Source organism: Mchenga conophoros, linkage group LG10, assembly GCF_057382185.1.
Source record: "Mchenga conophoros isolate Kocher_MC1m ecotype Shallow Benthic linkage group LG10, M_conophoros_male_GT1.1, whole genome shotgun sequence".
In the NCBI taxonomy this organism is placed as follows: domain Eukaryota; kingdom Metazoa; phylum Chordata; class Actinopteri; order Cichliformes; family Cichlidae; genus Mchenga; species Mchenga conophoros.
The window spans coordinates 36,660,567-36,681,025 of record NC_140535.1 but is presented as its reverse complement, the minus strand read 5'-3'; the positions used below and the strand labels follow the sequence as shown (position 1 = coordinate 36,681,025).

The 20,459-nt window shown below is 48.6% G+C and overlaps 3 protein-coding genes across 6 annotated transcripts in view; 2 read left to right on the top strand and 1 right to left on the bottom strand.

Moving 5' to 3' along the window:
* Positions 1–6,813, bottom strand: part of LOC146566448 (uncharacterized) — a 6,904-nt gene extending 91 nt beyond the window's left edge. The window contains exons 1-5 of the mRNA XM_085290115.1: positions 5,570–6,813; positions 3,453–3,837; positions 3,263–3,361; positions 2,981–3,188; positions 1–1,504 (exon numbers count right to left, since the gene is read on the bottom strand). The exon at positions 1–1,504 is cut by the window's left edge and continues 91 nt beyond it. Of these exons, the coding sequence (XP_085146241.1) occupies positions 132–1,504; positions 2,981–3,188; positions 3,263–3,361; positions 3,453–3,827 (2,055 nt within the window). The 5' untranslated portion in view covers positions 3,828–3,837; positions 5,570–6,813 and the 3' untranslated portion in view covers positions 1–131. The remainder of the gene's footprint in view (positions 1,505–2,980; positions 3,189–3,262; positions 3,362–3,452; positions 3,838–5,569) is intronic.
* mat2b (methionine adenosyltransferase 2 non-catalytic beta subunit methionine) lies at positions 6,509–17,476 on the top strand. Of its 2 annotated transcripts, XM_085290118.1 has the most exons (8): positions 6,509–6,674; positions 7,792–7,981; positions 8,469–8,663; positions 13,750–13,864; positions 14,051–14,203; positions 14,282–14,478; positions 14,555–14,668; positions 16,432–17,476. In XM_085290118.1, the coding sequence occupies exons 2-8, from the start codon at positions 7,847–7,849 to the stop codon at positions 16,603–16,605; spliced, it is 1,083 nt and encodes a 360-aa protein (XP_085146244.1). In that variant the 5' UTR covers positions 6,509–6,674; positions 7,792–7,846; the 3' UTR covers positions 16,606–17,476. The 2 variants fall into 2 exon arrangements, with proteins under 2 accessions (XP_085146244.1, XP_085146245.1); XM_085290119.1 differs by lacking the exons at positions 6,509–6,674; positions 7,792–7,981 and adding an exon at positions 6,836–7,035.
* Positions 17,477–17,509: 33 nt separating this feature from the next.
* LOC146566445 (arf-GAP with Rho-GAP domain, ANK repeat and PH domain-containing protein 1) overlaps positions 17,510–20,459 on the top strand; it is a 35,289-nt gene continuing 32,339 nt past the window's right edge. The window contains exon 1 of one of the 3 annotated variants that reach the window (XM_085290114.1): positions 17,510–17,630. In XM_085290114.1, the coding sequence (XP_085146240.1) occupies positions 17,580–17,630 (51 nt within the window). In that variant the 5' untranslated portion in view covers positions 17,510–17,579. Of the gene's footprint in view, positions 17,631–19,770; positions 20,434–20,459 lie in introns of those variants that run through there. The other 2 variants (XM_085290113.1, XM_085290112.1) reach the window with 2 other exon arrangements.

The following is a 20,459-nucleotide window of genomic DNA, read 5'->3' as shown; positions in this document are numbered from 1 at the left end:
CCAATGTTTTGATCAATAATCAATAAATGTTTTTGCTGATCGCGTGTTTGTGATGAAAAGTACAAAACTCAAACATGTGATGTCACAGAGTGCAAACAAATACAAATCAATATCAAAGCAGTGATCGATGATCAGTGACGACCAGGCAAAGTGTGCGTGATGTCATCGCTGCGCTGTTGGTTTGACGCCATCACAGTGACAGGAAGGCCACAAAATGAGGACACGCCCACTGCTCGCTGGAATGGCATCACCGAGAGCAACATGGGGTTAGTGGCGCCCACCTGGATCACAGTGGGGGCGGGGTTAGCACAGGTCACTGGGAACATGGCAGCATTGGAGGCTGAGCCAGCTGGAGGTAAGAACACCTGGAAGAACTGTCCAGTTTCTGGATCCAGGAGCATCTTCCTCTGATGCTGCAGGGACGTGTCAGCATAGAAGAACCGCCCACTTTTAGGGTCTAACATCAGTTGACAGGGGGCGGGAACTCTGAAGAAGGGTCCAGGTGCTGCAGCAGAGCCCAACACATCGACAAGGAAGTCCCCAGATACCTGTGCAGGTAAGAGACTGGGAACGCTGCACAGAATCGGCTGTGGATGCAGGCGCTGCTGCTGAAGCTCTTGTTGGTTCTGGCTCGGAAGCGTTGCTGTCCCGCTCTGACCCTCTCGCTCTCGTTGTGTTTTGGTCGGGTCCACTTGTTCAGAAAAGTTTCCAGTTTGCCGGTTCGGGAACTCCTCGGACCTAAAGGGCAGGTGGATGCTTGCACCAGGTGTGGACTGCTGGGTCTGGATGTAGCTCAAAGGGGTGTGGACATAGCCAGCCTTCCCCAGGTGAGGGTGCAGGCTGCTGGGGAAGGGGATCTGCAGGAGGTGCTGGGAGGAGCCAGGGGCAGACGGAGAGGACACACCCAGGATGGAGCTCTGTTCCTGAGCACCGAGCAGTGGCCAGGTGCCCTGGTGGGAAGGTGGAGTCACAGCTCTCGCTGATGGGTTGGGCTTCAAAGTGGGTGGGTCTAAGTGGTCTAAACCTTTGCTGATAATTGGCTCACTTCCTCGTCTCTGCTGTGCCATCGGCTGTCTGGATGATTTACTTTGCTTCTTGTCTTGTGATTGGCTGAAAGACACAGCAACCTTGGAGAAGTGACCTTTGACCCCCACAGCCTGCTGGTAAGTGGGCATAGGGCTATCCTCTTGGCCAACTGCTTTGCAGCTTGTTGACTTGTTGTCCTGTGACGCGGCTGATGTGGTGAATGAGTGGCCGTATGAGTGTTTAACTAAACTCCTCACGTCTCTCACCACGTGAACCGGAGCTCTGACCCCGCCTCCTCCTGTCTGATGACCCAGAGGCAGGACAGGTGATACCTCCGCGTTCTTCTTCAGGTTTTTCTGTTCCACCTGCATCTTTTTCGACAGCACGTTCTTAATGAGGCAGGATGCCATCTTTGTTTTGGTTTCATCCAGAGAGAACGACTTCTGAAGACGCTGAGAGTTTCCTCCAATCAGGAGCCCTGAAACCATCAGAAACTTCATCAAACTCAGATTCTTCGTCTTTCATCATCAATAGAACAAAAACAAAGACGTGTATTAATAATAATAATACTCAGTAGTAGAGTTGCACCTCTTCGACAGACATGTTGAGGCAGCATTTGAAGCTTTGGTTTTCATGGCTTGCAGCGCACATTAACTGTTTTCTTCATGCAACCAATAGAAATGCAGAACGTCAGGGAGCGGGCATGTATACTCATGAAGACCCCGACAATGATGCAGTACAGGCAGAACACAAACTTTGAGCTGCATCCTCAGTGAAGCACGTGTCGCGTCTATTGTGAATCAGGGATCTCAATCATGCAAAAATCCTTGTAAATCATATCCTACCATCATTTAACTCAAGGCCATGACTTCATGTCTGTACTTGAAAACGAGACTGTAGTCTCAATGAGACTTTTACCTGCATAAATAAAGGACTGATGCGAAAGGAAAGCTCTCGTTAGACACAGTCAGACACTCTGGAAACACCACATTTAGTTGTAGTGTGGAAGTCGTGAAGTCTGACGGGCTGTGATCCAATATCATGCTGTGCTACCCGGTGATTGAAGTTTTATCCACTGAAAATCAGAATATTAAATTATTTTCTTAGAGGTTTTCTTCTGAGGTTAGGGTTAGGTTGGAGGACCAACGGGTTCGAGCTAAGTTCTAGTTTCTGAGATTTTCTGCAGTTTGCAGGGAACTATGTAGCAGTGTGTGAGACTGTTATTTGACACTCAGGCCTCTCTGCTATGGCAACCCACGGCACAGCAATCACACCAGCGTGGTATCAGCTTGAGTCTATTCAGATGTGTGTAATCAGTGCACAGCTCAGCAAAGAAAGCGCCCCCCTGCCCCCCCTCGTATTTCATGTGCGAACTACAACCCCAGTTCCAAAAAAGTTGGGATGGAGCAACAAAGGCTGGAAGAGTAAGGCGTACTAAACAGAGACAGTCAGAGATTTCAGAGCTTATCAGGTCAGACATGGTCGGGTACAAAGACATCTCCACTCTGCTGGAGTCTACACAGCTGAGTGTTTATTTTTTGTTCTTTTGTGTATAAAATGTGTGTTAATGAGATTTGTAAGTTGTTGCATTTCACACAGTGTCCCAACATTTCAGCATCGGGGCTGTTTTTGCTTTCTGCGTTCGCCAACCGAAGCCAGCATGCCGTTAGCTAATGACACAAATCAGCTGAGTGGGAGTGTTTACTTCCTGTCACTTCCTGATTAAATACATGCCTCCCTCTGTTCAGGGATCTGATTGGTGGATACAAACTAGTTTCTCTTCATCATGGAAAGGATCCTGTGATCATCCCTCTCTGCTTTTGTCCAAACTGATAACCTGAACCAGTGAATATGATCAATGACAGTTTATTTTTTCAGTGCTCCCCAGGGTGGCGGGTGGGCGGTCCTTACTGACAGAAACAGGGAGCTTGTTGACAGGTAGACGTGCTGTTACCTTGGCCAGCCCCTGCAATCAGGCCCTTGTAGACCCCGTAGCTCTCAGCATCACTGCTAGTATTTGAGGTGGCGTGAAAGGAGGTGGGCATACTGTGTTGCCGTAGTAACAGTTCAGGCCGTGATCGAGTAGTGGGACACAGCAGCTCATTAGCTGACGTATTATTGTTAATTCCTCTGCCCTCAGCAGGAACATCCTTCAGTATCACCTGGACAGGTAGACCAACAGGTGAGCAAACAGTTAAACTGGCAGAAGACATACCTGTAGTTTATCAGTGTTTACCTGTTCAGCGCCATCCTCGCCGTCCTTCTTCTTCTTCTTCTTCAGGTGAATCTGCCGTTTAGGCACCATCTTTAGCCCCTCCGCATCCTGACCTTTCACCTGGACGACAGGAAACAAACGCTGCTGGTAAAGATGAAACTAGGCCCCACACGTACGTTCATCTAACCAGCTGATGATGATGATCGCTCACCTGTGTCTCTATGGTGATGTCAACACACTCAAAGCCACTCTCTGGATCAGACGTTTCATCGTCTGATTGGATGAGGACAGAGGGAGAGAAGTGGAGTGAGAGATCTTCCTCCGACCAGTCGCTGACACTCCCTTCGTCTTCCTCTTCCTCATCTACCTCGGAGCGATGGGTGGAGCAGAAGTCCAGGTAATCTGGCTCGCTCTCACCTGTGCAGGTGAACTCAGAGCTCTTGTCTGCAGGAACTGGAGAACAGCGTGGAAGGATTTGTGCCTCAGCAGTTTGATGAGGCAGCACGTCGACTTCAGGGCAGCGGTGAGCGCTGAGGAAGATGCCCCGCCCTCTTTCTCTTTTTGCTGTGTCCTCGTGGCCGCTCATGATTGTGTCTCTGGAGGACGCACAAACAAACATGGAGACATTAATGAAGCAGTTTGAATGAAATGATGATTTCCCACTGAGTCCACGGTGCTCCATGATTTAATCCCACTCAGTTCTACTGATCCACGATCGCCATCCAGGGAAAACCCTCAATCTTAAATCCATGAAGCGGACCCGGCTGCTCGGGTCATTATTAAACTAAAGCCGTCCTGCCCTGTGATAGTTCCTCCAGAGCTGGGGTTCAGAGGTGATTCAGACAATCAGGCAGACGTACAGAGGCCGGCCGAACACGTGATACCTGCCGTCTGAGGAAGGCTGGGACAGGTACGCAGTGCTTCCCTTTATCAGCTCGCTGTCACACTGCGGCGATTCGATTAACAACAACAACAACAATCTTTATTTATAGAGCACATTTAAAAGCCTTGGGCATACCAAAGTGCTTTACATAAAACAATAAAAAATAAAACAGTTCACACATTAACATCAAATACATAAAGGTAACGGATTATGTTCACAGATAAAAGCCACCAATAAGAGTAAACTGCAGCACATAGGTTATAGCGAGGTAAGACTGTACCACCATGATAAAAGACACCAATAATGGAAAGATAGCAGAGAATTTAATACAATAGGTCAATAGGTCACTGCAAGAAAGCCAGCATTTAACTGGTAGAAAAGGCAAGTTTAAAAAGATATGTTTTTAGCCGTGATCTAAAAGAATGAATAGAATCAGACGCTCGGATGCCAATCGGGAGATTGTTCCACAGCTCCGGTGCAACTAGAGCAAACGATCGATCACCTCTAGATTTCAGTCGAGATCTGGGCTGAACCAGCAGTAACTGTGAGGATGACCTTAAAGCCCTAGCAGGAGCATATGGGTTTAAAAGTTCCTTAAGATAGCTTGGTGCAGTGTTATTGGTAATTTTAACAGTAAACAACAAAATTTTAAATTGAATACGATATTTGACAGGCAACCAGTGCAGATCAGCAAGGACAGGAGTAATGTGGGCAAACTTCTTGGTTTTAGTTAGAATGCGTGCTGCAGCATTCTGAACTGTCTGTAATCTATGTAAAAGGGAAGAGTGGAGACCACAATAAAGTGAATTACAGTAATCTAGCCTTGACGTTACAAAGGCGTGGATGAGCTTTTCTAGGTCTTTATACGGGATATAGCGCCTGGCCTTAGAAATAAGGCGAAGCTGGTAAAAACTGGATCTGACAACAGCAGACACTTGTTTATCAAGTGTAAATGAGCTGTCAAATAAGACACACAGATTCCTAACAGTGTCAGCGAAAGAACTAGTGAGAAAACCAAAGGCATCCCGAAGTTTGGCACGAAGGGCATTACTACCAAAAATCATAATTTCGGTTTTCTTATCATTAAGGATAAGAGTATGACGTATGAAGTATAACGTAAAGAGGGATCAAGAACCTTACTGAAACTGGCAGATCTGAGTAATAACTGCAGGTAAAATGGAAACGTGGCTTTAAAATGTAACCTGTGATGCTGTATGCTGATCATCATTTATCTGATTTAAACATGCAGAGAGAAGCAGAGTGAAGCTCTGCACTGATGATGCGCGCGTTTACCTGAATGATGAAGCTGAAACATCAATGATTTAACTTTTACAGCTGAAAACTGTTTTACACTTACAGCTGGAACAAGTGCCAAATATTTAGAGGAAGAAATCAGGTTCAGTCATGAATAATAACCCAATAAGTGAGTGTTAGCATGTCCTTACCTGAAATCAGCTTAGCATTAAACTACCGACAGCACCGGGACCAGAATCAGGATCATGTCCTGCTGTCAAACATTCAAGGTCAAACTTAGTTCGGACTTCTCCGGGAGAGCCTAGTCCTGGTTCTGGTCCTGGTCCTGGCTCGGGTTAAAGCCGAAGGGTGTGTTCCTGGTCCAGGAGCAGTGTTCAGGCTCTCAGTTTAAATCCAATTAAATGAAATTTTCAAAGTTTTCAGACTCAGAAATGTGGCTGAGAGAAAGTTTTGGAGCAGCGGGTGAGTTTGATGTGAACACCAGCTCAGTGTGGGGCGACCCACAGCACCTGTGGGAGTGTTGCTGACAGGCTGCAGGGAGAGCGAGAGATAAACAGAGAGAGCGGGGCGGTGTCAGGCTGCAGGTTTCTATTTCAGGAGGTGAGTGACAGACGAGGCTGCAGCTCTGTGCACCGGCTCTGACCCGGGGGGTCACACAACAACCCACACAGCAGAGTGAACCTGTGCATGTGAAGACTGTTCTCCAAAGGCTTTTGTGCAGTTCATGAATCCTTTGATGGTGTGTTACACTGTGCAGACTCTGGTCTCCACTGTGATCCTACAGTTTAGAACAGGCTGATGAAAGCAGTGGCACTTCCCCTAATTAGAATTATTTTACTGAAATATGTTTATGCTAATCAGGTTAAAAGGACCTATATCCGTGCAGATTTTGATGATTAATGAGATTTTTACTCGTCGTTCTGTCAGTAGGAACGACGTGGCTGCAGGCCGGGGATCGGTCTGCCCCCGCCGGCCATGAAAGCAGTCAAACCTGAATCTGTTCACTTAGAAACAAACTGGTTTAATTAACAATTCAAGAGCTCTCGTCAGAGCCTGACCCCGAGTCTGATTTCGGTCACACTCCGCACCGCGTGGCGGTGGTAGAGCCACAAATCGACGTTTGTGTGAGCCGCTCACAAAGAAGAAGAAGCAGCGGAGCAGCACCGGGCTGTGACTCCGGGGAGTTTCCTGATCCTTGTGTGGGTTTCGTTGGTCCGTGCTGGTCCGGTCCGTGCTGGTTCGGTCCGTGCTGGTCCGGTCTGTCCGATGCCCGGTTCTGGGTCCGCGTGCTCGCAGGTGAGCTCTGCCTTTGAGTCTTTCTCGCTCAGCTGTGATGCTGACGCCGTTAGAGCCGCTCCCGGGACGGTTCCGACCCGTTGGCGAGGATCAGGACTCTGACTTGGGTCACCGAAGCTAAAGAAAAGCCTGTTAGCCTGTATGCTAACCGCTAGTGGCAGCGCGACAGCTGCTTTACGGCAAACAGCTGATCAGTCCGGAAGTGACCGAGACAGAAAGTGCGCATCAGAAAATCCGCGAGGCTCCGAGTGATAGGTACCTGATCAATAACTGATCCAGTGCACGTATTCAATCAGAGATGAGCTGCGCAGGCGCAGAACTAAGGATTCTGTTCAGTCCGGGGCGCGTGCAGCTTGTTCAGGTAAAGCTCACCTGTCAGCAGCTAAATGCTAACTGCTAACGGCTCCCAGAATTCAAATACTACTTAAATACTGCAGTAAAACTTTATTTATAAAATAAACATACTGATTAAAGGAACTGATCTGGGTCTGCGCGTGCAGGGGGAGGGGTCTGCTCAGGTGTGTCACTCTGGTATACTGGCAGAGGTATGTTTATACCCGACTGTAGTACTCCCTATAGTACTGTAATACTCACTGTACTACGGTATGAAGTACTAACTGCAGTACTCTCCTAACTGTAGTGCAGTCTGTAGTACTGATGTTCCCAAACGAGGGGATAAAAGTGTAAAACTAAGTCTGTAATCACGAGTGATGTCATGAGTGATGTCACAAGTGCTGACCTGTGCCACACCCTGCAGTTAGAGTCCAGACACACAACCATGTTCTTACCAAAGATGTTCTCTTATTATTAAAATGTAACAAGTCCATCTCAGCGGTTTCATTTGGTAGCTCTTGCTTGGCGTGCTTGTTGCTGGTCTCGTGTTGGCCTCAGGTAACGTGGAAGTGTTACCGTGCCAACTGTATGTGCGTGATAACAGCTGTAGACAGTCACTGCTCCCCAGACCTCACGTGTACGACTGTCAGACGCAGGCCCATCTACCTCCTGTGTGTTCACCGTATGCAGGATGGCTAACCCTTACATTCCACCGGATGCTAATGCTAATTCAGCCCTTGGACACTTGGTAGCGTGGTGTTCCTCTGCCCTCTTCTCTTTACAGCACGGCTCAGCCAACCTGAGCAGCAGCAGCAGGCAGCTGTGCTAAGGTGTCCAACATGTCCCCGATCAGAAGACTCAGAGCTGCTGAGGGTGACGACACACCGGCAGAAGAGCCAAACCTCTTCACCTGTTTTGAGGCTACACCACCAGTGGCGGCTACACCCCCCGACTGGCCACAGCAGCCTCACCCTGTCAGTAGGGCTGGGCGACATGAGGAAATCTAATATGACCATGTTTTGGAGCGACATCAGAGACGTGATCTGTATCGCCACACGTTCTAACGTTGGTCCACCTCTGTGTTTGTTCTACTTTGATACAGGAAGTCAGAAAGAATTTAAATGTTTGAACCATCAGCTGCACAGTTTCAGCTTGGGAGGGGGGTCAGTGACGCATTCACAGAGTGTGGGAGAGAAAAACTCTCAATTACATGCAGACAGATTATTGTTGCCATGGTAACCCATACTCTATGGTTACGATAAAGCCACGTTAACCATCGTACGTGGAAAACCCGCGATACATCACCCCGCCCTAGTCTGTAGTACTGTCTGTATTACTGACTCTGGTACAACTTGTAGTATTGTGTGTAGTACTAAGTACAGTACTGTCTTTCTATAGTACTAACTATAGTCCTCTGTAATACTAACTGTAGTACTGATGTGTGTACTCTTATGTACTCAGGAGGAGTTGCTGGTGGGGGCGCCACGCGTCCTGGTTACCGGGGCAACAGGCCTCCTGGGGCGAGCGGTGTGCCGAGAGTTTCACAGCGCCGGATGGACCGTCACTGGGACGGGATACAGGAGAGCCAGGCTCCGCCTTCTGCGCTGTGACCTCACAGACGAGGACGCCGTCAGAGGACTGCTGCACGAATACAAGGTACTGCATGCAAGCTGTGTATTCGTACAGAGTACTTCGACAACAGTACTCCGACTCCATGTGGTTCGTTGACCTTATTAGTGACCTCACAAGAGCCTCTAGGTCAGAGTCCACCTAGGAGACTTTCCTGAGCATTAACCCCGCCCCCACAGATGGATCGAGTCACCTGTCGAATGTGACACGGTGACAGAGGGGGTCCCTCATCACCTGTGTGTTTGACCTTCACGGTCACCATGGAAACCAGCTCCACATGCGAGCTCACCAAGTATCAGAGCTCATCACTCTGAGAGCTCACCTGGTGGAGTCGGGGAGAACAAGCACCTGGCTGCTGCTGCTGGGGGGACGGCGAGGTGGGGCCACACCCCTTCTCAGGTGCTTGGGCAAACAGATACAGGAGTGGATCCATCCATGTTGTTCTGCTGGGCCGGGTCGCGGGGGCAGCAGCCTCAGCAGAGAAGCCCACACCTCCGTCCCCTCCACCACCTCCTCCGGCGTGTCCTGGGTCTGCCCCGGGCCTCCTCTGAGTGGGACATGTAGGAACTCCTCACCCTGTCTCTAAGGGTGCGTTCACACCGAACGCGATAGACGCGACCGGAGCTTCAGGTTTACGTGTAAAGAGGAGCGCGATGAAGCGCGACTGGGGGTCCCGCGAAACTTCAGAAGCAGATTTGCGTCACGAAAGCGCTTTTCTGCCTGATTTGCGCAACCAAGTAGTGCGACTGATGCGTTGGAAGCGCGAGGTAAAATGTGCGCTGCAGTTTGTGTGTTGCATGTTGTGCATTCGCGCTAATCGTGTCTCCCACTCGAGTTGGAAAAATCTGAACTCCAGCGTCAAGTCGCTGTAGTGACTGATGTGTAAAGCGTCCTTTTCGCCACTGCTCTGCTCTCTTCAAACGCTCGACAGCTGCCGTCTTGCAAACATACCGTCTGGCACTACTTCCTCCCACATTTCCGCTTCACACGCGTCAAAATTGAGTATTTTAAAGTGCGACCAGTTTGCTTTGGACGTGCTTCGAGGTGCGAATGTGCATGCGACCAGCTAGGGGCGTGTGGTGCTTTTTGGTCACGCCTATCCTTCTGAAGGATGATGGTGTTTCTGGTATAGCACAACTTTATCCTTCCGGCAGCTCCCGGGGAGCCCTATGGGACATTCATATAGAGATCCTCCAGCTTAAAACTGCATCACCCTCCCAGGACCTGAAGCTCGGTAAAGCACCCCACCGACATTGAAACCATCTGTTCTCTGATTGGTCACAAATGTAACAATCCAGTCAGCTGAAAGAAAAAAAACTGGGTCAGAAGTCGTACTGGTCAGTTGCAACGCACACAGCCAGGAAGCTGAGCGCAGTTTCACCGTAGTTTTGTGCTTTGTATCTGTTAGAAGACCTTAACAAAAACTATTTGTAACCTCTGTAAATGTTTTTAAAAACACACAGATTCTCATCTGTAGATGCACAAGCGTAACATTTTCAGATATTTTGGTTTACAAGATACAATCTCAGTTCACAGCGACTCATTTGATTTACAGAATATGTCTGAGCCCAGTTTGAGCCCATAAGGAAGCTCATTTCTGCCGCTTGTATCTGCAATCGCGTTCTTTCGGTCCCCGCCCACGCCTCGTCACCATAGCTGAGGGTAGGGACGTAGATTGAGCGGTTTCACACTCTCTCTTAACCACGACGGTCCGGGACAGTGCTCGCATCACTGCAGCGGCAATCCGTCTGGCGATCTCCCCTCGCTTGTGATCAACGCCTCAACATACTTAAACCCCTCCACCTAGTAGCTCGTCCCTGACCCAGAGTGGGCGCTCAGAGTGGGCGCTCAGAGTGGGTGCTCAGAGTGGGTGCTCAGAGTGGGCGCTCAGAGTGGGTGCTCAGAGTGGGCGCTCAGAGTGGGCGCTCAGAGTGGGTCCGTGGCCTCAGACTTGGAGGTGCTGACTCTCGTTCACACTGTGCTGTGAAACTGTGAGTTGGAGCCAGCAGAACCACATCGACTGTGAGAAGCAGAGACTTTAGTCCTGACACCGGCAGCTACACCCAGAAATCTGTCCATAAAATTATGCAGAGAATCGGTGACGGAGGACAGTGACGTGTCCTAGGGCTGTTCGATGTAACGATATATATCGGATGACGATATAAAAACGTCTATTGTTTCCTATCACGCTATCGTTTGTTTCGTGGTGTCGCAAAATAAACTGTTTACAGCAATATTTTTCATGGTTCTGATGTCACTGTAGTGGCTATATTCGTTTAAGTTCTCTCTTTCTCTTATATGTAATATAACCACACTACAGATGGACAAGTGCCTGTTTTTATGCGTTGTCGTTAGCAACAGCGACGATAACAGCATCGCGTGTCCGCTTGTTTATGTTCCACATAAACCTTTCACAATAAAGCTCAAGATCCTGTTGAGACTTTTCAAAATAAACTGAATCACGTGAAAGATGCAGATTATTTACGGATGAGAAGTAAAAAAGACGCCAGGTGCTAAAAGATAAACCTTAGACTCAAACGTTAGAGCAGGCTTTTCCCCGCAGCACGCCGTGTAATAAATACTCACAAAGAAAACGGCGCCGTTACAACTGATGTCTAAAAATGTATCGTTTCATGCATCGTTAAAACACTCGACTCCAGCTACACGACGCACAGGAAACAGTGTGAAGTGGAAACACTTCACACAGGTCGAGCTGCCCGAGATTCACAGAATTTACAGAAACGTTACATTTTTGTGATTTATATCGTTACCGGGGCGATAGATGTCTGATATCGGGAGATGAGATTGTGGTCATATCGCACAGCCCTAACGTGTCCTTTGGTGTGTGTGGAGACGTTCACACACTGAGTTGAAAACACTCTTCACCTTACACTGGATGATTATCAGCTGGTGGAATAAACTGGAAGTACTTCTGCCTTTGGCTGCAGTAGTTTTACTGCATGTTTGACAAATGACAACATTTAGCTGGACATCCTGGTGAGGTCCAAACTCTCTCTGTGTGGTAGGATATAAACGCTCAGTGTGTCGGGGAGTCCCAGGTCCAGCTGGGATAACCACTCACATGTTCCTCTGCTTCCCTGGACACTGTGTCTGTGGGATGGTAACATCCCCAACCCTCACTCTGTGCTCTCCACGGGACTCAGCTGTACATCTGCATCTAAAGGTCAAAGTTCACTCTTTAAGGATCCCAATGTGCACATGTTGGACAGAGAAGACAGAGGAGTGAAAGAAGCGTCTATCTCCACTGTGAACAACCCTCTTTGGACAGAGGGCGGGGCTTATGACACTGTCCGCCATCTGTAGTCCAGTCTGACATCCTTCCCAGACGCCTTAATGCCCACTCACATCCTGGTCATATGACCTCAGCAAGTCACATGATAGGGTGGGGCTAGGTCTCACAATGACCTACACCTTCTTCACACCTTGGCTCGTGTTATGGGTCACAGGGTCAGTAGTGGGTAAATGATCGTCCCACTGGGGGACCCTCCCCCATCTTTGCCCACATCAGCGTGGGAGCGCTGCACCCGGGGACTCCAGGGGCGGGTACTCTGAGCTGAGCACAGACAACACTCAGGACCGTCTCGTACAGGCAGCGGGCCGAGCGGTTACCAGGATACTGATCGGGTTTATGGTTGGTCAGAGGCTGTGAGCGAGCAGGTGCAGCTGCTGAAGGACGGACACGACTCACCTGTGAGTCAGCTGACAGGGTTCAGGCTGTTTGTAATGGTATGTTCTGGCATCACTAGAGACGGCACGATACCACTTTCTTATGTCCGATACCGATATGAATCCGATGTGTTTTAATCAATAAAACTGTTTTTTTAATATCTTGCTGCATTTTGTATAAGTTCAAACTCAAGTTAAAAAACACTGAAGCTATTCTGTTACACCTGTGTGTAAAAAAAACACACTGCACCCAAAACATGTCATAGATCAGCAAAACTGATCAATCTAATGAACTTAAACCTGCTCCATCCTCCCTATTCTGGTATTTTAAAGAGTAAGCAGCCTAACCAATAGGGCTGCAAACTCCCAGCAAAAACCCCCCAAAAAATAGGGAACCACCCCCCACCCTCCACCTCATGATGCTTAATCGATGTAATCAACTTTAATTTGATGCAGTGTGAAAAAAATGCACAGAAATCAATTATTTTTCAAGAATAATTAAATAGATTCAACATCTTTCTTCAGCAGAATTGCAGACTGCACAGATGGTTCCCAAAGGAAAAAGTACTATAGCTTACTAGGGTATATTAGACTTAACAGTTACTATATACAGTAATTGACTTCTATACATTTGACATCAGATTAAAACTTTGGGTATAAAAGTCAGATAATTATTTATTAAAAGCTCGACATTTTAAATGAGAATAAGAAAGAAAAGTATGTCTTTGTGCCCCTTTTCCCTGTTAATGCCCTATCGGCCCCCCTGGCTAAACTTTGCTAGATCCGCCCCTGCACAGTTACCAGCCGTCAGCTACGTAGAAAAAGATCCTGGAGTAGAAAGTAATATTAAATACATTCTAACAACAGCTGATCAAGCTTAAACGCGCTGCTGTTGTTCAGCCGCTGGTTTCCTCTTTCTGCTGCAAAGTGGGCCAAAAACAAACAAACAAACAAGACTCGCGACAGAAAAGCCGATCAGCTGATCATTGATCAGTTTCACATTGAAGCAGCAGCAAGAAGAGGCAGTCGCTCCATATCGGTTGTTAAGCTTAACGCTGGAACGCTTTACAAACATTCAGAGATGAACTTACACACTTGCTTCACTTCTCTCTGGGATCACTTCCTCGGAGATGAAATGCCGGATTGCTAGCGAGGCTACAAATACTCACAGCCGCTCTATCACGTGACCGCACTCCTCCGACGTGCTACGGTTATGAGCCGAGTTACTCCGTGTCGCAGGTTTGGTGAGGTGCTTTTTTGATGTTTAATGGATCGGATTACATTTTTTATTTCTCTCTGATATCCGATCCAGTGATTTAGGTCAGTATCGGACCGATACCGATACGTAATATCGATCGGTCCATCTCTCGTCATTACTGTAAAGCTGATGGTCACTAAATAAAGTTGTTTTGAATGTGTGTTTCAGCCTGATGTGATCGTCCACTGTGCGGCCGAGAGGCGTCCAGATGTTATGGAGAGACACACGGAAGCAGCTGTTAATCTGAACGTGCACGCCACGAGCACGCTCGCCAAGGAGGCAGGTCAGTGAGCCACCACACCATCACCAGATATTCTTTGGCCTGACACAGGTGGGGGCACGAGAAGGTTTGGGGGTGGAGCTCCTGTAGTGCGCATCAGAGCCCCGCCCCTTCACACATCACGCACCTTGATTTCAGTCCAGCTCTGTGTGAGCGCGCCTCCGTAACAGGTAACGTCTGTGTCTGCAGCCACCTGCGGGGCGCTCTTCCTCTACATCAGCACCGACTACGTGTTTGACGGCAGGAATCCTCCGTACGGTGAGGACGACAGTCCAAACCCGCTCAACGTTTATGGGCGGAGCAAACTGGAGGGGGAGAGGGAGACGCTGCGCCACTGTCCAGGTACGTCTCAGTCACCTGTCTGAGTCTTCTGTCTCTGGCCTGCCCCTCAGTCACCTGTTTGACCCGTGACCCTGCCAGGTGCGGTGGTACTGCGGGTGCCCGTTCTGTTTGGGGAGGTGGAGTCGGTGACGGAGAGCGTGGTGACGTCGTTGTACCTGAAGGTTCAGGAGGCGTCAGAGGAGAGCTGCACGCTGGATCACGTCTTGCAGAGATTCCCCACTGACGCCCGAGACGTCGCTGCCGTCTGCAGGAAGCTGTCTGAGAGAGCACGACAGGTGAGCGTCAGAGAGACAGGTGAGCATCAGGTGGACTTCGCTCTGCCCGTCTCACCGCCGTCTGCTTTTCCGTCAGGACCCGTCCATCAGAGGAATCTTTCACTTCTCTGGGAAAGAGCAGATGACTAAATATGAAATGGCGGTCGCCATCGCTCAGGCCTTCAACCTGCCGTCCGGCCACCTCATACCTGTAAGTGGTCACACACCTGAGCCGCCTCATACCTGTAAGTGGTCGCACACCTGAGCCGCCTCGTACCTGTAAGTGGTCCCACACCTGAGCCGCCTCATACCTGTAAGTGGTCCCACACCTGAGCCGCCTCATACCTGTAAGTGGTCCCACACCTGAGCCGCCTCGTACCTGTAAGTGGTCCCACACCTGAGCCGCCTCATACCTGTAAGTGGTCCCACACCTGAGCCGCCTCGTACCTGTAAGTGGTCCCACACCTGAGCCGCCTCGTACCTGTAAGTGGTCCCACACCTGAGCCGCCTCGTACCTGTAAGTGGTCCCACACCTGAGCCGCTTCGTACCTGTAAGTGGTCCCACACCTGAGCTGCCTCGTACCTGTAAGTGGTCCCACACCTGAGCTGCCTCGTACCTGTAAGTGGTCCCACACCTGAGCCGCTTCGTACCTGTAAGTGGTCGCACACCTGAGCCGCCTCGTACCTGTAAGTGGTCCCACACCTGAGCCGCTCTGATTGGTCATCTGCCTTAAATGGAGATGAAGTAAAGCCAGTTTATGTCTGTGAAGGTTCTCAGTCATCCAGGTCATCGTAGTCAAAGGAGCTTGCAAAGAAAAGCGTCTGGACTTCTTTAAGTTACTTGAAGACGTTTCACCTCTCATCCGAGAAGCTTCTTCAGTTCTAAGGTCAAATGGTGGAGAGTCCCAGATATAAACCTAGTGGGAGTTTCCCCCCACAGAGGGACGAAAGGACCCCCTGATGATCCTCTAATCGCCTGAGCCAAGGTGTGAAACTGGGTGTGGGCCCCAATCAGCCAGAGTTTCGGGTGTGTTCATTGTGAAACCTGGCCCCACCTTATCATGTGATTTCCTGAGGTCAGATGGCCCAGGATGTGAGTGGGCGTTAAGGTTAAACTGGTTAAAGCCAGTTTAACCCGCCTGCCTGCGCAAGGATGTAAAGTTATGACCTGAGGGCCTGCACACCTGAGGTGTCGATCTGTTATCTGGGTTCACCCCGACATGATGCCGATTGGCCGATTATCAATCAGCTTGGCACAGATAACGATCCCTGTGAGTGTCACCTGCTGAGTGTTTGCAGCAGAGCGACATCAGCACGTGAACACATCATGGTTCAGTCTGAGCTGCTGGAGCGGCAGCTGCGCTTCCTTCACGGTTTCCAGGACATCGTCCTGAAAGTGGCCAATCAGAGAAAAGTTTACTCTCTGACCTCCTGACCATTTCAGTTTATTCTCTCAGCTGTTTGTAAAGATCACATTTACAGACAGGATTCAGACATCGGCTCGGTCCACGAATCTGATCTGAGGTCAGCAGGTACAGCGCAGGTGTTCCACTGATGCTTATAGAGCAATAAAGCTGATAAAGTTTTATTGATATTATTATGGTTATTATTATTATCATTGTCATTACTGCTCATCGGGGAAACACAGACCCCGCCCCTTTCTCCACAGAGCTCTGAGGGGCTTCAGGAATGGCGATGCTGTTTTCTGAGGATCTGATTGGTCTATAGGTGTTGATGTCATACCTGATAATCTCTAATCTTCAGAGCAGGTTTGGCTCATAGCATAGGTTACCATGGCGATTTACCCCAGTAAGAGTGATCCACCTTTGTAGTCCAGAAAGCCAGAGTTAACCTGAGGTTAGCTGCTTCGTGGTGCGTGGCTCGTTTTGAATCTTTTCATAATCAGCAGGACTTTGCACTCATTATAAACAAACTGTATCACCTGTGGTCCCGACCCTGTCTGTGTTCTTGCAGCTGACCGAGCAGCCGGCGGCGTCGGCTCTTCGTCCAATCAACAGTCAGTTAAACTGTTGTCGTCTGGAGCTGCTGAACCTGAGCGTGGAACCGCGACCTTTCACCTCCGCCATTATCGACTGTCTGTGGCCGTTCACGCCCGACAAACGCTGGAGACAGACCGTCTTCCACTGAGACGACTGGATTAGCAGCGAGCCGGATGTACAGATTATTTAGTCTTTGTGCCCCAAGTCCTGTCTGCAAGCTCTGCACTGCTGATAGTATTAACAGGTCATAGTCCTGCACCAGATTATACTCAGAACGTTACCAGATTACAGTCAGAATAATGTTCTGGGTTGAGTGTTGTTAATCCCTAATTGTTCATGTCTTGTGTCAGTGTTTGCATAGATTCACTTTATATCAGTGTGAACAAGCTGAGTGTGCTCTGTAAGATTCACACTACACTTCAGTGTGTTCTGACAACAAAATGTTACATATTATATCACCACCTCCAATCTTCACTCTAATCTGGAATTTATTGGGTTAGTCCAGACGCTGTTAGTTTAACCTGGTCTCTGTTAGTTTAATCTGGACTCTGTTAGTTTAACCTGGACTCCTTTAGTTTAACCTGGTCTCTGTTAGTTTAACCTGGTCTCTGTTAGTTTAACCTGGACTCTGTTAGTTTAACCTGGACTCCTTTAGTTTAACCTGGTCTCTGTTAGTTTAACCTGGACTCCTTTAGTTTAATCTGGACTCCTTTAGTTTAATCTGGACTCTGTTAGTTTAACCTGGACTCCTTTAGTTTAACCTGGTCTCTGTTAGTTTAACCTGGACTCCTTTAGTTTAACCTGGTCTCTGTTAGTTTAATATGGACATTGTTTTTGCTGTATGTATGGGACCTGAATAAATACCGGTGATTTTTATGTTTGAAGTTCAGGTTTAATCAGGAAGTTTGAAGTCGACCCCAGATTAAATCCGACTCGGTAAATGTCCTGCTGTGACAGGACATTGTGTGTGCTGTTCTGCTGTAAACGACACCTCAACATTAAATACGTGAAACTGTCAAGCCTCAGTCTTTCATTGTGAAGGTTATCCTCCTCCTCCTCTTACCTGTCAGGTCACTCACCTGTTCTTCAGCACTTGGTGAACATCTGAAACTTCCTGAGAGCATGTCTGAAAGAGGATGTTGCTATCAGGGAGCGTCGACTGCAGCATTTAAGGTACAGTAGTAAATCCACAGTGAGTATTTAAAGATGATGGGTGTGGTTTAATATATGGGGTCAAAGGTCACCGGTTACAAACAACAGTTGGCTGAAGACTCTCAGCTCGGATAAAATTATTATAGAATAGAATAGAATAGAATAGAACAGCCCTTTCTTGTCACTGGACACGTAGAACAAAGTTATGGTGCTCCACAGCAGCTGTGCAGGAGTAACAATTATAGATGCATCTATACAAAACAAGGCCTCGATCAGAAGTACCGGACTCTCGGGTATAATTCTGCCTCCTGTGTGAAACAAAGCAATGAATGGTAAATGGCCTGTATCTGTATAGCGCTTTACTCGTCGCTTTACACATCCAGTCATCCACACACTGGTGATGGCAGCTACATTGTAGCCACAGCCACCCTGGGGCGCACTGACAGAGGCGAGGCTGCCGGACACCGGCGCCACCGGGCCCTCTGACCATCACCAGTAAGCAACGGGTGAAGTGTCTTGCCCAAGGACACAATGACTGTTCAAGCCAGGCTCGAACCGGCAACCTTCCGATTACAAGACGAACTCTTGAGCCACTGTGTTGCCCTGAAGTTATAACTTTGCTGCTTCTGCTGGCTGAAGTTAATAACTTAGCAGATGTTGATTTGTGTGACGATGTATGTTTGACTGTAGTGGGAAGGTTGTGTCATGAGTCGCTGTGTGGCAGGCAGGAGTTGGACCCAAAATGCAGGTACTCAGGCATGAGGTTTAAACACAAAAAAACTCAGCTTTATTTGCTGGCAGGGGAAAGTCATAAAACAGCAAACTAAACTGGGAACTCATAAACAAAACTCACAGTGAGACACAGCGCGATCCACACAGCATGAGGGACGACGCGACACTGACTCAGAGAAACACAGGGTTTAAATACGCTGGGAAGTAACGAGGGGAATGAGACACAGAAGGAGGGCACAGCTGGGAGAAATCAGGACTGACGAGACAAGGAAGCGTAACCTGAACACACTGAGATAAGACAGAGACCTTCAAAGTAAAACAGGAAACACATAACACAGACTGAACAAAGACACAGACTCACATTCAGGCACTACAACAGAGGGAACAGAGACGTGGGACCAGGGCAGACACTGACACTGACTGGACACGGGGATATAGCAGACAGGGGAGACAGCAACTAAGGATTACACAGAGACAAACCATAAGACATGACTCTAACAAAAACCCAAAGACTAGAAATTATAAATAATATAATAAACTCAAAAACCCTGGGTCAACGACACAGGTGGACGTCACGTGTGCGCTGGAAAGCAGTCTGTGTAATTTCACTGCTAATAATACCGTGTAGTTGTATTCTCTACTACACTGCAGTCATTTGTCGGCTGTTTAAGCTAACGTACATATTTGCAGTTTAATGGTTGTCGTGTTGTTTCTGATGAAATAGCTCATGCATGTTTGTTTTACCTGTTTGACCACCTGCCTATTGTTGCCTGATGCTAACAGACTGCTGTCAGTGCTCGATGGAGTTCATCTGCACGGTCACATCCACACCAGTGCTCCCAGTAGAAACCTGTACAATGGTTACAGCTGAAACTACCACACCAGCTTTATTTATAAAGGACTTTAACATAAAACCAGGGTTCACAGAGTGCTGTACATATACAAAGGCATAAACAACAAAAATTAAATACATGGTAATGCTGCAGAGCAGCCAGCAGGTGGAGCTCTCAGGAGGTCAGAGGTCAAAGACATTCCTCACACACTGAGCTGCTCAGGTTACCTCTCTGTCCTCCTTCACACACACACCTGAGGCTCAACCTGTTTAAACCCACGAAGAAGAGTCTCACACACACACACAGGTGAGCCACACCTGTGCCGGTCTGACTGGTGAGACTTCACTGTAAAACTGTCAGAGTTGGATCAGCTGACTTAAAGGAGCCTCACCTGTTCTCACCTGTGTGTGACATGGAGTCGTGCTCAGGCTGCACCGAGGCTCCAGCGGCCTGTAAATGTCGATCACATCAGGAGGCCACACGTCTGTTCATACACACCAAGTGTTCATGTAACGTGTCGCACTGAGAACGCCGCCCTAAACACGCACACACACAGGGTGGATTTAACGCTCTGTGTTTATGAGTGCAGGTGGAGCCGCAGCTCGATGACGTCACGCACACACAGCACACGCTCACAGCTCAGACAGGTAAGCAGGCACGCAGGTGACTGAGGTCCCGATCCAGAGGAGCTGACGGACGCCAAGGTAACAACTGCTCTGTGTGTGTGAGTGTCCTGTAGTCTCCATGAACAGATCAGCAGAGAGTCAAAGAAACTGTGTGTTTCACTCTGACTTACACCGAGGTTTGTTGACGAGCTCGGCTTTGTCGTGTTTAAATGCAGACGTTTTACTGTGAAACTGAAGTTCCTCTCTGCGTTCCTCCTGAGGAGGAGCTCGTCCTGAAGTCAGACTCTCCCTGTTTCCTCTGAAGGCGTCACACAGCTGTGCGCTCACAGCTGGATTTGAGCACTCTGACTGTGACATCTCTAATCACTGATGCTGTCTGACCTGGCGCTACACCGGGTCATGTGACTGGCTTGTGTCATTAAAACATCTGTTCTGAGCTGCTGAGCAGAGGGAATCATGGGAGTGTTTCATGTTTGTAATGAAAGCTTTCCTCTTCGTTCTCGGCGAGCAGCACGATGCTCGCCGTGTTCCCTTCACTGGAGCGCACCGCCTGTCAAACTTGTGACGTGCCCGCTGTGATCTCACTAGTTTCAGCTTCAGAGTGAAACGTGAGGTCGGAGGCGCCACGTTCAGGTCAAAGATAATTGCCTCCATCCAAA